Below are 15,977 nucleotides of genomic sequence, written 5' to 3' on the forward strand. Positions count from 1 at the left end.
TGCGCTGGCACGGCCCCGAGGTGCCTGCGGTGGGGGCAGATGCCGGGGACGCCGGTACTGGAAGTGCCGGTACCGAACTTGGCACTGGGGGTGCAGTGGCAGAGTGATGCGGCTCTGAGAGTGTGGGTACCGTGAGTACTGGTACAGGGGCGGGGCAGCGGGGCCGAGGCGCAGGGCAGACCCCCGTTCGTGCCCCACGGGTCTGGCTCAGCGGGGCCGCTCTGTCCCGGCAGGTGAACGGCGTGAACCTTCGCAACGCCACCCACGAGCAGGCGGCGGCGGCGCTGAAGCGGGCGGGGCAGACGGTGACCATCATCGCGCAGTACCGGCCCGAAGGTACCGCCACGGGAGATCGCGGTCGGGACCGGGACCGGGACCGGGACCGGGACCGAGCGGGACAAGCCGATGAGGGGTGTGGCTATGCAGATGTTGTGGTTGTGGTATGCAGATGAGGAGGCGTGGCATGGATGGCGCGCGGTCGGGAGGCCGGGGCGGGGGGCTGCGGGCGAGGCGCCACCGGGGGCGTGGCCCGGGGGCGGGGCGGGTGCCGATTGGCCGGGGCGGAGGGGGGCGGGGTCGCGCCGTCCCGCCGGCCGTGCCTGCGCGGCTTTGTGTGCGGGCAGGGCGGATGCGGGGCCGCGGCCGCCCCGCCTGCAGGTGAGCGTCGGGCAGCCCCGCCGGGACCCCACCGGCAGCGGGACCGCGGGGGGCTCCACGGGCCGGGGTCGTCTTCGGGGTAGGGGGAAGAGCTCTGCTTGCCGGGGGGCGTCGCCGCGAGGCCCGGCTCCCTGGGGTCCCACGGGCCTTGCAGGATGGACCCCGTGGTCGGGAGAGCTCAGGGGTCACGGAGGGCGACCACGGTGCGGGCGGGACTGGAACCGGGGCGCTGCTGCTTAGATGGGCTCGTCCCCCCTCTGAGCATCCCACCTGCAGCGCCGCCCCAGGCTTTCGTTATCGCTGGGTTCCGATTCCCTGGCAGCGGCCGGGGCGGGTGGTCCCGCCGGGGGCAGCGGGAAGGGAGCGGGCAGCTGCCCGCACAGAGCTTCACTGGGCGGTAGCGCTGGAGCGTGGCCCGTGGGCTGGGAGGGCGAGCGCTGGGAGGGTGCCCCGGCGGCCAGCGGGGGCCGGGGCTGATCCCGGGGCCGCGGCCGTGCCTGGGGTCGCACCGTGCACGTGCCGGGATGCCGCCGTTCCCGTCCGCTGGAAAACGCGTCTCCCCTGGGCCCCACCGGCTTTCTCCACCAGCTCTTCCACCAGCTGCTCTAGTTCCCTCCAAGGAGGCCGATGTCCCCCCTAGGCATGCCCTTCATCGCGTGCCTCCCGTGGCATCGCTGGGCGAGGTCCCGCTGGTCCCGGTGTCCGCTGTTCCTCCATCCCACGGCAGAGCTTTGGGGTGCGGAGTCATTGGTGCTGCTCAGGCTCTGCTGTGGGTGTGGGGTTTGTTTGTTTTGGCTTTTTCTTTCTTTCTTTCTTTCCAGGAAGCGCTTAATGTTCTCGTATTTCTGGCTCCCTTTGCCACTTGAGATTTGGCAAAGACACCAACCAAGAGTGATTCTTAAATGTCAGACTGGACAAAATGTTTTGAAACCCCCTTAGACCGAGGCGGAAATGTCCGTGTGTTGTAGCTGGTGACTTTCCACGTCCATGATGGTTCCTGGCACGTGTGGGCAGCAGCCCCTGGCACAGGGGCTGCAGCCATCCCGGGAGACAGCATTGTGGCTGTGGAGTACAGGCTGTTGTAACTTGGAAGTTTCCCTCAGTGCTCCAGAGGCTTGAAGGGCTGGGAGGAAGATCATGGAGAAAGATCTCCCTGGTGGGTGTGAGCCCCCAGTGTGAGTGAGACTGGGCCCACTCAAATGTTTGTCATGTGGGAAGAGCAGGAGAGCTGGATTGTAGGATGCCAAAGGAGGAGATGCTGGTGGAAAGGGGATTTGAGAAGTTCTTCCCCGCTAGCAGAGGTGGAGGATGGCACCTGTCTCTCTACCTCAGCGTGGGCAGGGCTTGCCTTGGGGTGCTGGATGAGCACGGTGTGCTCTGTGCCTGACCTCGCTGGGGCTCCCGGGGGGCAGAGAGGCTGCTTGTGCAGGTCTCAGGGGATGAGGGGCCCTCCCTGTTTTGTCCTGCTAGACACCAGGAGGGAAAAAAAGCAAAGACCCAGCCAAGAAGGGTTAGAAAGGGGAGCTGCTGTCCTGCCTTTCCTCTGAGCACCAGCACCTTTGACCATTGCTGCCTGCAGTTGAGGAGGGGGAGTGATGGTTCCTCAGAGTTTTTGTGAGGTCTGTTCCCTCTGAGCACTTCTCCCCCTGACCTTTGCCTGCTGCTATCACCAGCACTTGGATTTAGCAATTCCCCCTCCTCACACTCCATGCAACAAAGCTTTGAATTCCTCACCTGAAAATACAAAAAGTCACATTATGGCCTTTCTCTGAGTCAGTCTGTTCAAAGGGGAGTTCCAAGGCTGTGCAATGAGTTGTAAAAGCTTCTGAGCTTTCCCTGTTTCTGTGCTTCCTTCTGCTTTCCTAGGCCTGTGCAGAGGGAACGTGTCTGGGGTCAGGGTGCTAAAATTCTGGGCTGAATATTTTGCAAGTGGCTGGGCTGAAACCTGTGCCTGAGCATTTCTGGGCTCTGCTGTTGGCCTGACCTGGCAGAAGTGTTTGGATATAGGGCTTTATGCTCAGGAATTGCTTTGCCCTGTCTGCCAGCGTCTCTCCTTTGTGCAGTCTCCTGGTGCCCAGCTGCAGACCCAGGGCTTTGTTGGCTCTGCTGGGCGTGTTTGCAGGTGTGTCACACACGTGTGCTGCTCCTGGGATCCTTGGGGCAGGTGGGTGATCCCTGCCTGTTTGTAGTGGTCTGTAGCATGTGCACACTCAGGGATTGCACTCAGGATGGAGCTCACCCCAGGGGTCAGAATCAGGCCCAGCTCTAGGAACACCCACATCCTGGAAAGGGAAAAGCAGTGGGAGGGTGCTGGGGTGTTTTCATCGAGCTGTTGAGTGAGAAGAGCAAACATCCTGGCACACAGAGCCATGGCACTCACAGCAAGAGGTGCCAGCTCACCTGTTACATACTTTGCAGTGTTGATAAGCAAGTCCTGAACGTGTTGAGCACTGTGGGGATCAGCCCTGGCTCACCTCCCTGCTGCACCCTGGGCAAGCTTCCTGGGAGAGTTTCAGCTGCACAGGAGGTCTTCCAGAGTCACGGTGCAGAGCCAAGGTGGCCCTAAGTTAGGGAACAAAGGAAGGAGCACTCCTTGCTGGGGGTGATCTGCTGGTGATTGTCTCAGACTGTTCCAGTGTGCATTTAAAGGGTGCCCATGGCACCTGGCAGTGCCCTGTGCTCAATCCTGGGGTAACCTTGCCTCCCCTGCTCTGGGAGGGAGGCAATGGGTTTGTTTTGGGTCTGGCTGCTCCTCCACTCTCTGTCCTCCCTCGGCTGGAGCAAATCTGAGTTGGTGGCTCCTTGCAGACCCTTCCTAGGGCAGGACTGTGTTTGCTCTCTGAGGATTAAAGCCAGAGCAGCCCCTGTGTCCTTCAGTTTGCTGCAGCCAGCCTGGTTTGTGCTTCTTGTCATGTTAGTGGGCTTTGCCCACCCCTCCAAGCAGTGTGGCCACTCCAGCAAAACCAGGAAAGTCCCTTTCCATGGAGTGCCCCAGCTGAAATGGGGGCATTTGAGAAGTTTGGGCTGCTTGCAGGGGGATGCACATGCCATTTCTGGCAGGGCAGTAGCACTCACAAGTTGCCCTTCCAACACCCCCGCCCTGATGCTGGGTGGAGAAATCTCCTTTTGCCCTGTGTTTCCTGTCCAGTCCCAGGCAGTGCATCCTCCACACTTGTTGCGAAGAGTGTTGCAGGAGGAGTCTGTGTGGCAGCAGTGGTGGGGTGTGCAGGGAATCTGTGCCCCAGCAGGGTTTGCCATGACCTGGCTGGGGACAAGGGCTGTGGTGGTGCTTTCTGGGGGAAAAACAGCCCTTCTGTACCAAAGAGGGTTTAAAAAGCAGCTGTACCCACTTCTGGCAGATCCTCCTCTGGGATTCAAGAGCTTATGGGTATTGCAGGGCAGAATGAGCTGTGTGGGTCAAGAGATGTGGAGTGGGATGGAGCTCACTTCCCTCTGCTGAGAGCACAGTAAAACCCTGGTGCTGCTTGAGTGGCAGAATTCCGTTTCCTTGTGAAATAAGTGTTGTCCATGCCTTGCTGCATCTGTGTTTCCCTCTGCCAGCAGGAAGGCAGGTGAAGCAGTGGGTGCCCCTTGGTGTGGTGCTCTCGTGGTCTCCACATTAACTGACCCTGCCTGGTGTTGCAGCAACTCTGGGTGTTGCAGGGCAGGAGATGGGGCTTTGCATGGAGTTTCTGTGTGCCACTTGGCAGGTTTTGTGTGTATTGCCTTTTTTTTTTCCCAATCCTTAAGTAAAAATGTATCTTTGGCAACTGGGTGTAGCAGGGGGATACCCAGGCTGTAGGGCTGGAGAGTCAGGAAATGCTGAGCTGCAGATGCAGCATCCCATAACCCCAGCCCTCCTTTTGTCTGCTCTGACCATCCATGGGAGAGGGGCTGGCTCCCAAACAAAGCCCACAGAGAATTTCAAGCAGTGTTGCTGTCCCATGTGAGGTGGCTCCACAAGCCCAGGACAGCTGTGGCTCTGCTCTGCAGCCAGCACTTGCCTCGACAGCTGAGCTGCCATGCTCCCTCCCAAAACCCAAAGAACTAAAACCCAAGCCACATTAAACCACTGGGTCATGGACAAGACTTTCTAGACAAGTCTTAGAGCATGGATGAGCCTGGTCCTCTCTCACCTGCAACTGCGGGACGTGCCCAAGGAACAAAACTAAGGATGTGAGGCAAGGTCTGGCAGTGCGGGCTGTGGCAGTGCCAGCAGCTTTCCTGGAGCCACAGCTGCACTTTCCTCATTTGGCCCTGGGTAGGGAGGTCTGGTGCCTCCACCCCTGCGTGTCAGCCCGACCTTTACACCCGGTTGAGGGCTGAAGGTCGGGCTGCTGCAGCGCCGGTGCCGGGCTGGCGGCTGCTCCCGCCCAGCCACCTGGCAGGAAGGTGCTGGTGTCTTCTGGAGGGTTCCCCAGCTCTGCCTGCACGTCTCTTCCTCTGGGATGTAGAAGCAAAAGGTGAATTCCTCCTCCCTGCTCCCCTTCCAAGGGCAGGGACTTTGTGTTTTGCCTCCCTTTCCCCATTCCTTCTGAGGAGAAGGTCATTGCTGCCAGCAGAGCGGTAGCTGGGGACTCCCCCAGTGGCTGTGGTTGTGTCTCACTGCTCCAGCTGGTGGTCAGTGGTCTCCTGGAGGGGCTCTTGCTCTCTCTCCATGTTTTGAACTGTAGGTCAGCAGCTTGCCAAGTCCTGCCCAGCCATGCCCTCAAGGAGCTGCAACTCAGCAGCAGCGGAGGTCACAGCAGCCATTGCCTGAGCTCTGTGGGGGAAGTTGTGCTGGGGTTGGGAGCAGCTGGAGCCCTGCCTGCTCCAGGTACCCTGCCTGGACTCCTGCAGACTTCTGTAACCTCTTCAGCTTTGTGTGCAGGGACAGACAGGCTGGTGGGCAAGATGCCTTGTGGGGATGAGCCCTGGGTCAGCCGTGCCTGCACTGAGCAGCCCTGTCCCCGCAGAGTACAGCCGCTTCGAGTCCAAGATCCACGACCTGCGGGAGCAGATGATGAACAGCAGCATGAGCTCGGGCTCGGGCTCGCTCCGCACCAGCGAGAAGAGATCGCTCTATGTCCGGTAAGGCCCCGCCCGCTCCCGGCAGGGACGGGCACGGCGGCGGGGACTGTCACAGCTCAGCCTGGGCTCTGCAGTGCCTCGGAGCTCGGTGTGTGGAGGCCGGGCGGGGGGGGGGGGGTGAGTGCCGTGCGTGCATCACAAAGCCTGCAGGGCGCTGCTGCAGGGAGAGCGGGGCTTGTGCACTGGCTTGTCAAGGCGGGGTGCTCGCATGCCTCTCCCAAGGACTGCTCCGGTTTGGAAAGCAGAGGTCTCTGCAGAGCCTGGGTGGCTGCTGGCCAGCCCAGCATGCTGAGGAAAACAGGGAAATGGTGGGCATTCAGCCCTGCTTCTGCCCCAGGCAGCTCGTGGCAGCTTTCAGGGCACTCTCCTCAAACCAGCTAACAGGCTTCTCCTTGTCTCATCCTGCCATTCCTGTGTCAGGATCTGGCTGGATGGGAGATGAGCTCTTAGGAGGATTATTGCTCTGAGCGCTCAGAGCACTTTTGGTCTGGAGCCAGGTGCAGGACAGGCAGGCAGGGGTTAAACAACCATGCAGCTCAAAGTGCTGCAAGTCCTGTGTGGACAGGACAATCCCTGCCACCTCCTGCCTGCCACAGCGCCAGTGGGATGAGCGCTAATGAGTAATTTTAACTTGGTAATTAAAATAATCCTGTAAATCCTAACCCTGTGCAGCCTGTTGCAGGTGAGGCTGGCAGGAACAAGGGATGCTTCTTCTCCTTCCCTGTGAGATGGATGGCAAGGGCCAAGGCTGCATGAGCCTCAGCCTGCATCTCCCACTGCATGGCTGCTCTGTGCAGGGGGACTTCAGGCATGGTGGATATGTTGCAAGCCTGGTATGGCAGGAGGGGAGAGCTGCAGCTCTGGGTTCCTGCAGTTCACACCTTCCCACAAGTCTCTGCAGGCATCTTGCTTGATTTAGCATCTCAGAGCTTCCTGGGAGTGTGCAACAAGCTGGGTGCAGTGTTGAATAAACATCATCTTGTTAGCCCTGCCCTCACTCCCGTGCTGTCCTGTGGACACCCTCATGTGTGGAGGAGGGTTTAGGCTGGGTCCAGCTTGAGTTGAGCCTGTTCTCTGCCTGGAAAGGTGCTCATGTATCCAAGTATTCCTGTGAACCAGAGAGCTCCCTGTTGCCTCCACACTATACATAGCATTTCTAAATTCTTGGTGCATCCCCCCCATGGGGCTTTGGTGGCCTCCACAACACTGTATTCCTCACACATACCCGGGTGGAGCTGGGCTGTGCCTTGCTGAGAGGGTGATCCCAGGGGAGAGCTTTTCCCCAGTTTGGCCCATCACAGCACTCTGCTCGACACACACCCTGCAGACGTGCTTGGAAAAGCTGCCGGGTGCCCAGGCTGCCCCAGCCCTTCTGGGCGGGGTAGTTTCAAGCACAGTTTACCCGAAACCAGCTGAGCTGCTGCTCTGTGGACAGGACATCAATTACAGGACTTGCTACCCAGCTGCTTGAGTCAGCCCTGTGTGGCTGCATTGCAGCCTCTGTGCTGTGGAAGGGCTGGAGCTGGGCACCCCAGTGCCTGCTGGAGCTGATTTGGGGCTGCTGGAGTTTCGTGCAGCACAGGCAGGGGCAAGGCAGGATCCCATCCTTCCTGTCACCTCCTTGCACTGCTGCAGGGCAAAGTCTGCCAGCGCCGGGGCCGTGCTGGGTGGGGAAGGAGGTCAGGCAGGCATTGTGCCTGGGCACCAGGAGGAAGCCATGGGAGTCCTTGGCACTGCTTCCCTGCCCTCCAGCCAAGCCATCTGCTCTCCTGGCTGTGAGTGCTGGGAGCTGGCCTGGGGACAGAGCGGAGCTGGAGCTGCCGTCTGCCCCTGCGCCCCCGAGGGGCACCGAGCCATGGGGTGGGGGGTGCTGCATGCCAGCACAGCCAGGGGCCAGTGTCCTGGAGCACCGTGCCTTGGGGTGCCAGTGCCTCCTGGGCTGGCTCTGCAGGTGCCCTGCCCCTGCAGAGATCTTGCTGTGGCTGTCCTGGGGTGCCTGCTGCTGGAGGAGCAGAGGCCCTGTGCATTCTGCAGGGCAGGCTGCATGGAGTGGGCAGGGAGGAGCAGGGGCCCTGTGCTCTCTGCAGGGCAGGCTGCACAGAGTGGGCAGGGCTCCTCACAGCCTGCCTGCCTTTGGGAACCGGCCTGACCAGTTCCCCAGGGCCTTGGCCAGTAGCACTGACCTCACAGCAGCCTGTCAGCCACATGCAGCCTTATCTTCTGACCTGGAGCTGCCTGCAAGACTTCATTACCTCCGGCCAAAGCACCTTTTGGTGCTCTGCTGCCAGCTCCAGCCACGCTGCCCTGCAGAGGGAACAGGCACAGGAGCTGCCCCAGCCTGAGCAAGCTGGGCAAGGAGGGCAGATGTGGTGGCTGAATGTATCTGGATACATTGGGTCTTGTCCCAAAGAGCCCTCCCCATGGGGCAGCCCTTCTTCTTCCCATTCAAGACCCAGCCCCAAGTGCCCTGAAAGGTTTCATGGCCCAGTACTCCCCTGGCAGAAATGCCCTCCAAGCTCTGCTGCTCCCCAGGTTCATGCCACATGATCCCACTGCCCTTTCATTTACTGTGTGCTTTTAGACCCCCTTTGGAGTCCCCACAGTGGAAGGGGGTAATGAGCACAACAGAGCATGTCTCCTGCTTGCAGAAGGTTTATTAGGGCCAGGATTAAACCAGCAGCAAACCAGTGTTTGCAGTGCCTGGGCTCATGCTGGGCTGGGGGCCAGTGGGGCCAGTGTCCCAGGAGCAAATACAGAGGTTTTGCTGCCAGTACTTTTAGTGACTCGTTCTTTTCTTTGTCTTTTTGCAAGTTGATGCATCAAAGCAGACACAGTTTGTGTGATCTGACATTAGTAGAACAAGTTGCAGGTGAAGCCTCTGAGAGCAGCTTACAGGCTGCAGGCTGTGTGTGATGTAGGTGTGCAGGAAAAGCATTAGTGCTCCTCTAGTAAAAAAACAAAATCTTTTCTGTAGCTGGTTAGTTTAATTTTGAAGATAATTTTAAGCTCAGTAAACTGTTCTCAGGGGAGGTGTTTAGGGCTATGAAAAGGATCAGTTGTGGAAGCAGATATATATACTCTGAGCTGCGTTCCTCATTCACAGGCTCTTTACATAAATAAAGGCTGTGCTCAGTGATGTGGTGGTCTGGTGGTCTCTGCCTGTGCAAGCACCTGCCAGCAGTGGGGTCTGATGTTTCCCATCCCATTCCCTGGCCCCACAGCCACAGAGGGATGGTGAGGAGCAGCCCTTCCTCAGGCTGCTGCTCTGGGCCTGTCCCACTCACTAACCACAGGCATTTTCAGTGTGGCTCCGGTGCATCCCACAGCTGAGGTCAGCAGTGAGTTCTCTCAGTTCAGTCACTCTTGTTCCTGCATTGCACTCCTCAGGCCTTGTGCTGAGCCTGCCAGCCGAGGGGTGTGCAGGTGGCTGGCAGCACTGCTCGCCTTGGCAGGGCTTGGGTTAAACTTTACAAGGTGTGGAGGTGGCAGTGCCCCGGGAGGGTGGCACTGCTGCTGCCCTCGCTGCCTGGCCATGCTCAGAGAAGGCCTTGCTGCTCTCTGCTCCTCCTCAGAGCCCTGTTTGACTATGACCGGACCCGGGACAGCTGCTTGCCCAGCCAGGGGCTCAGCTTCTCCTACGGGGACATCCTGCACGTCATCAACGCCTCCGATGACGAGTGGTGGCAGGCCAGGCTCGTCACAGCCCACGGCGAGAGCGAGCAGATCGGGGTCATCCCCAGCAAGAAGAGGTGAGTGTCCCTCAGCAGGAGCTGTCACACTTGGTGAGCCCAGGATTTCCCCAAACTCTGCAAGCCCTGCAGCCCCCGGGGCCCTGCTCAGGCTGGGATCTCCTTGTGGTCCCAGGCCAGCTGAGCCTGTGCAGCCTGCGGGTCAGCTTGGTGGCAAGCTGGGGCTGTGTGCAGGTCTCCCTAGGCAGGTTGTCCAAAGCTGGGTGGGACTCCAGGTGAAGAGGGGAATGGTCAGCCCGCTCTGAGGTCCCTGTGGGCACGGGGAGTTGGTATCAGCCAGTCTGGGTCTCTGTGTGAGAGCACAGTCACAGCAGCAAGGGCTGCTCCTTGTGTCCTCTGTCAGTCTGCCCAGCTCTGTAGCCAGGTCCCACCGTGAGGTGAGAAGTCACAGAGAGCAGAGGAGCTGGCTGCTCCTGCTGCCTTCAGGTCTGCAAAGCCAGCCTTGAGTCTGTCCTCCATCCCTGTTGGGAAGGCTGGCTTGGCTCCTCTCCTGCTGCTGCAGACACTGGCCTGGGCCAGACCCTGGGCAGGCAGCTCCACATCTGACCCTCCCTTGGAAGGAGCTTCCATTTGCCCCCCAAGGGTGCCTTTGGCTGCCTGAGGAGCCACGTGGGCAGCATGGAGGGCACATGGGTGGGACTAGCAGCTCTTTCTCTCCTGATCAGGGTGGAAAAGAAGGAGAGAGCACGGTTGAAAACAGTGAAGTTCCACGCCAGGACTGGCATGATTGAGTCCAACAGGGTAAGTGCTGATCTGGGGCTCAGTGGGGCACCTGGAACTGGTAACTAGTGAGGGCAGGATGAGTCCCAGCAGCAAAAGCTCCTCATGGGGCAGCTCAAACCAATCCCAAGGCAAAGAGCTGTGTGACTGGACCTGCCCCAGGCCCACAACTGCTTGGCACAAACCCTCTGTGAATATGCAGTGATTGAGCAGAGGAGCCCAGTGTGGTGTGAAAGCACTGGGAAGGACCCATGTTTGGAGTGATGGGGTGGCAGAGCTCATGGCTTGGAGCTGCCTGAAGGTAGCTGCCCTCACACCTCACAAGCAGTGCCTAACAGGCCAACAAGAGAGGAAGAACAGCCTGGCTACCCCTGCAGAGCTACTGACTGCCCCATCAGCTTCCCAGCATCCCTACCACATGTTTTTCTCCATGCTTAATTTTTTTCCTGCATTACAGTTCTCACGTAATCTCCATGATTTCATTTGAGGGTGGCTGCCCTGACACAGCTCCTCATTGTCTCTCCATTTTAATTTTCCCCACATGTGTTAAACACCATTGTTTTTTCTGTCCTCCTTCCACCTCCGTGTTCTTCAGTCGATCAAAACGAAACGTAAAAAGAGTTTTCGCCTCTCTCGAAAGTTCCCATTTTACAAGAGCAAAGAGAACCTGGCCCAGGAGAGCAGCGGACAGGAACGTAAGTAGCAGCTGGCCAGAGAGGACAAGCCTGCACCCCTCAGCTTCCCTGCCCTGAGGGAAGAGATTCAGCACATTTCCATAGCCAGGGGTCCTGGCACCTGCCTGTATTCAGGTCTGCGCTCCGCAGTCGTGCCAGCAGCTAGGGAGAAACTGGAGCTTGAAATGAAAGCAACAGCTGCAGTCTGGCACTCTCCTCCTTTCTCTCATGTTCAATGTCTTCATCTTTTCATCCAACTTTACACCCACCCAACTCCCTGCTCTGCCTCCCCCTGCTCTCCCCCCTTTGCTGCAGGCTCTGCTCCCTCCCTCTGCCTGCTTCCCTCCAAGTGAGGGGCTGGCTGCCTCCTGCAGAGCTTCTCCTGTCCCTGCCAGGGCTCAGGGCCTGGGAGGTCCCAGTCCCATCTTCCCTAGAAGTGACTTACAGCTGCACATTCCCACTGGAGAGCCCTTCCAGCAGGTTAAGCCCTGTGGACACAGGGAAGCCATGACCCTGCTGCTCACCCACGACTGAGGCACTTCTTTGGTAGTTGGCTACAGATGTTGGGGGTCCACAGCTCTCACCACCCTGGGACTCCCAGTAAAGGCAGGGTGTTTATCTTGTTGCCCCAAATCCTGATGTGGGCAGCACTGGAGCTGCTCACCAAACCCAGCCCTCCTCTGAGTGCTGGGCTGCATCCACTCCTTGGGCAAGCATCCAGCTGGCAGCACCCACACCTCTGGAAAGGGGCAGTGGACAAGGCAGAGCTGTGTCTGTGTCCCAGTGCCAGCACAGCAAGCACATCCCCTCCCCTCTGGGGCTGTCCTGGGTGTCATACAGAGCCAGGAGTTACTGCTGGGCTGCTCCAAGGGCTCCCTGCATCCCTGTGCTGCCCATGGCAGGCTGGTGCCAGCTTCCAGTGATTTTAGCAGACAGCACAAGCCTCTGGCTGTGCTGAAGGTTGTCTGTGTGTCTGCCTGTCTCTAGTAGTGCCTGCACATGGCTGGGCTCCAGTGAGATCCGTGCTGAACCTGGGGTTTGCTCTTGGCTGCCCTGCAGTGAGATGACACAGCATGGGGATGGGGCAGGCCACTCTCTACCTGTCTGTGTCACAGACACACAGCCAGCTCCCTCCCTGTGCTCTGCCCCTGTCCATCCCAGCTTTCACTGGGGAGGTCTCTGCCTCACATTTCCACAGCCTGGTCAAGCATTGTGCTGTGAGGCAGCTGACACACACAGCTGGGGAAAAATGTGTCCTGCCACGTGTTACAGGATTGTGTGCTGTGCCTGGCCCCAGAGTGGCCAGGCTGTGCTGGGGAGGCACAGAGCCACTGTGCCCTGCCAGTACACTCCATGAGGAGAAACACTTCAGCCCCTGTGCCAGCAGCTCAGGGCTGCAACTGCTTGCTGACAGCTGATGCTGCTGTGGCTGCCCTGCCCTCCCCAGGCCCAGGGTGGCTCCTGGGGGCTCTTTGGCAGAGAGGGTGAGCTTGGGGGGCGGAGGGGGTCCAGCCAGACAAGGCAGGATGTTGGCAGTGGGCTGATGGTGTCAGCTCTGAAGATATTTAACCTCACTTGCAGTTGCAGCTCTGGGCCGTTCTGCACTCCTGTCACTAATGCTGGTCTGGCTCTGTCTCCCCCATCCCTCTGACTCCCCTTTCCTGCGCTGTCTTCTCTCCCCCTCTCCCCCTTCTTGCTGTCTGTGAAATCAGGACTTCCCTGGGTTAAGTGACGATTATTATGGAGCAAAGAACCTGAGTAAGTTGAATTCCGATGCACATTGTTCCCTCTCTGTGGCTGGCGGTGCCTGGGGCGTGGCTGGCTGGGCTCTGGCCGGGGCAGCTGTGCTTCCCTGGCTGCAGGGCAGGAGGAGTCCGGGTGCTGCTCCCCTGCCGGAGGCTGCGGGGCTTGAGGTGCCACTGCTGCACGTGGGACGGGGTGGGGGAGCTTGCCTGGGGGTGTTGGCCATGCCCTAGGTGCCTGCTGCACCTCCTCATCCTCTTCTTCCTGCTCCTGTCTGGGTTGGTTGGTGCTTTAGCACTTGGAGCCATTTCCAGTGTGGGTGGGAAGTGACCATGGTGGGTCTGCTCTGAACGGGGAGGGTGACAGCATTTTGAGGTGTTCCCACCTTTCTCTGGGTTACCACATATGTAGAACTGCAGAATAATGAGAGGAGCCCCATGGGCTTCTCAGCTGGGGTGTGAGTTCCCTGCCAAGCTCCGCACCCCCAGCCAGTGCAGAGCCTGACTGGGGCAGGCAGCGGCCAGCAAACCTCTGTGGGGTGGTCGCAGCACTAGGATCAGCCTGAGCAAGCAAAGCCCCAAACTCTGTCCCATCCTGTCACTGTCTTGTCTCTGTGCGTCCCAGCCCCGTCCCCAGAGGTAGTGGATTCCCTGTCCCCATCCCTGTGCCAGCACAGCTGTGCCCTCCCTGCCCGCTGTGTGCATGCTGCACCTGCTCCCCTGCCAGCATCCCCTGTGCACTCCACCTTCCCTCAGCCTGGGAAGCCTTCACATCTGCCAGGCAGGCCCTTCTGGCCTCTCTGTCTCCTGGAAGCATCCCCTGCATGTCCCCGGGCTCCCAGCCAAGGGTGAACGATGCCGCCCTTGCCCATGTGGCACAGACTCGTCCCAGTGGGTGCTGGGCTGCAGGTTTTTGGGGAGCCAGCGCTGTCCTGACCTTGGCCAGTAGTGCTGGGTGACAGCTGGGTGCCCCCGTGCCTCCTGCCCAGGCTCCTGCTGAAGGGGATCTCTCTGGTTGCTTTGCAGAGGGCGTGACATCAAACACCAGTGACAGCGAGAGCAGTTCCAGTAAGTGTGTGTGCACCTGCTCTCCCACCCCCTGTTCGTGTGTGTGTGTCCCTGTGTGAGTGTGCATGTCTGGGCACGTCCATCCTGTCTTGTCCCAGTGCTGGTTCTGTTCGGAGGCTGGTCCTTCCTGCTGGTGACACTGAGATGCTGCGGCCAGCTCCCTCCTCGGAGCCAAGGAGAGCAGGGACTGGCAGCAGGAATGAGCCTGCCTGCTTCACTGCTCTCCTGGGTCACAGCTCTGCTCCAGGGCAGGGTGGTGGTGATTCCCCATCCTCAGGCAGCAATAGCCAGAGGCCAGGCCTGTAGCATAGGTGGCTCCTGGAGCCCAAGCCTGTACAAGAGTATGGGATCCAGTTGCAAGAGATACTCTCTTTGTCCCCAGAAGGTCCTTTAAATACCTGCAGGGAGGACACAACATCCCAATGGGCTGGGAGCCTGCAGCGGTGGGGGAGGGAAAGAGGAGGCTTGACCCAGAGCTGGGACATGAATAATTAAAGTGGCTCAAGGGCGCATAGCTGCATGCCCGTCATGCTTCACATCCGTGGGTGGAGTGAAGGGGACAGCCTGGAGTGTCCCCAGAGCTGTGGGAGGCTGAAGGGGCAGGAGCCAGCTCCTCAGAGCTGCAGAGGGGCTGGAGAGCTGCTGCTCGTGCTCACCTCCATCCCCCTGGCTCTGTTGCAGAAGGACAAGAGGACACCATCCTGTCATACGAGCCAGTGACGCGGCAAGAAAGTAAGTCCTGAGCTGAACTGCCCCGTGCCCACTCCAGTGGGGCCACCTGTGTCCCCAGCACAGCCAGGGGGTCCTGTGTGCCCTCCCCTCCTGCCACAGCAGCAGGGCACTGGGTGGATGCAAGAAGAGTCCCGTGCGTGTGTGCAGCAGGGGAGCCAGGTGTGCATGGCACTGCCCAGTTTTAATCAGAAAAGATTTGTGCTGTGGTCTGCAAGACCAAGGGAGAGATCCAGAGCTAAAACTGAGCTGAGCTTTAGTCCTTAGCTGAGGACAGGATTATCCCTTCCTGCCTCAGACCAGGTCCCTGGTGCAGAGCAGCTCTTCCCTGGCCTTTAACCCTGCTTGATGCTCATCCCTGCAGACCCTTTTGCAGGCTGAATAGTCCCAGCCTCAGTGGTCTGTCCTTGCCAGGAGCTGGATCTGACCCTTAGGCTCCCATCACTCCCCCAGCTCCCTGGCATCCTCGCCCAGCTGTCCTGTTGCCTGGCTCCTCCCCAAGCAAGGGAGCAGCTTTGCTGATCCATGACCCTGGAGACTTGCAGAACCTTCCCTGGGGCCATGCAGATGGTTTGGGTCAGATGGGAAGGACGTGTTGACCATGACCAGGAGGAGATAAACTCGCACAGAGGAGGCACCTTTGGGTGCCCTTGTGAGCAAGAGCACCAACTGCCAGCAGGGAGAGGGCAGGTCGATGCCAGAAGTGGCAGTGGGGTCAGCTGCCTGCAGCACAGGTGGGGCTCAGGTTGTGGCTCTCCTTTGCAGTTCACTATGCGAGGCCAGTGATCATCCTGGGCCCAACAAAGGACAGAGTTAACGACGACCTCATCTCTGAATTCCCACACAAGTTTGGTTCCTGTGTGCCCCGTAAGTCCCAGCTGAGGGCCCTTGCTGGAGGGAGGGGAGAGGGGTGGCTCTGCTCCTTGCAGGGTCTTGCCCATGGCGTAGGAGGGGGCTGGGAGCACGGGGGGGTTTGTCTCTCCTACCAGGAGAGGTGGTGTCACTCCGGGCTCACTCTTGGTTCCCACTCTCCTCCAGACACCACCAGGCCTCGGCGTGACAATGAGGTGGACGGCCAGGACTACCACTTTGTGGTATCCCGGGAGCAGATGGAGAAAGACATCCAGGACAACAAGTTCATAGAGGCTGGGCAGTTCAATGACAATCTCTATGGCACCAGCATCCAGTCCGTGCGGGCGGTGGCAGAGCGGGTGAGTGCCAGGTGCCATTCCTGCCTCTGGGATGCATCCAGCCCAAACCCACACGCATTCAGCAGCTCCCCTCCTTTCCCCCTGGTGTTAGTGAAGGGCTGTAACCACATTAAGCAAGCACAGCACGATCCTCTCCTCCCTCCAGAGTCCTGCCAAGCCATGTGGCTGCTTTTCTCAGATGTGTTACTCTACCTCAGCGTGGTACCTCTGTCATCCAAACTCCACCCAAAAGCCTGGCACTTCTGGCCCACTCTTGTGCTCAGGAGCTCACAGGATGGAGATACCTAGGTGCTCTCAAAGCAGCAGTGTTCCTCTGGAGGAGTCCTGGAGCTGCCCAGGGCTTGTAAATAGTTTCAC

General features: G+C 59.3%; 1 protein-coding gene across 10 annotated transcripts in view; it reads left to right on the forward strand.

Moving 5' to 3' along the window:
* Positions 1-15,977, forward strand: part of DLG3 (discs large MAGUK scaffold protein 3) — a 96,106-nt gene that overhangs the window by 74,884 nt on the left and 5,245 nt on the right. For 5 of the 10 annotated variants that reach the window (XM_018924544.3, XM_018924542.3, XM_018924546.3 and 2 more), the window contains 9 exons: positions 234-336; positions 5,613-5,727; positions 9,300-9,476; positions 10,142-10,217; positions 10,792-10,891; positions 13,639-13,680; positions 14,362-14,412; positions 15,175-15,276; positions 15,448-15,620. In XM_018924544.3, coding sequence (XP_018780089.2) covers positions 234-336; positions 5,613-5,727; positions 9,300-9,476; positions 10,142-10,217; positions 10,792-10,891; positions 13,639-13,680; positions 14,362-14,412; positions 15,175-15,276; positions 15,448-15,620 — 939 coding nt within the window. Of the gene's footprint in view, positions 1-233; positions 337-575; positions 658-1,165; positions 5,121-5,612; positions 5,728-9,299; positions 9,477-10,141; positions 10,218-10,791; positions 10,892-12,582; positions 12,629-13,638; positions 13,681-14,361; positions 14,413-15,174; positions 15,277-15,447; positions 15,621-15,977 lie in introns of those variants that run through there. The other 5 variants (XM_018924547.3, XM_030228804.2, XM_018924550.3 and 2 more) reach the window with 5 other exon arrangements.

This window comes from Serinus canaria, chromosome 4A (genome assembly GCF_022539315.1).
Source record: "Serinus canaria isolate serCan28SL12 chromosome 4A, serCan2020, whole genome shotgun sequence".
Classification (NCBI taxonomy): Eukaryota; Metazoa; Chordata; class Aves; order Passeriformes; family Fringillidae; genus Serinus; species Serinus canaria.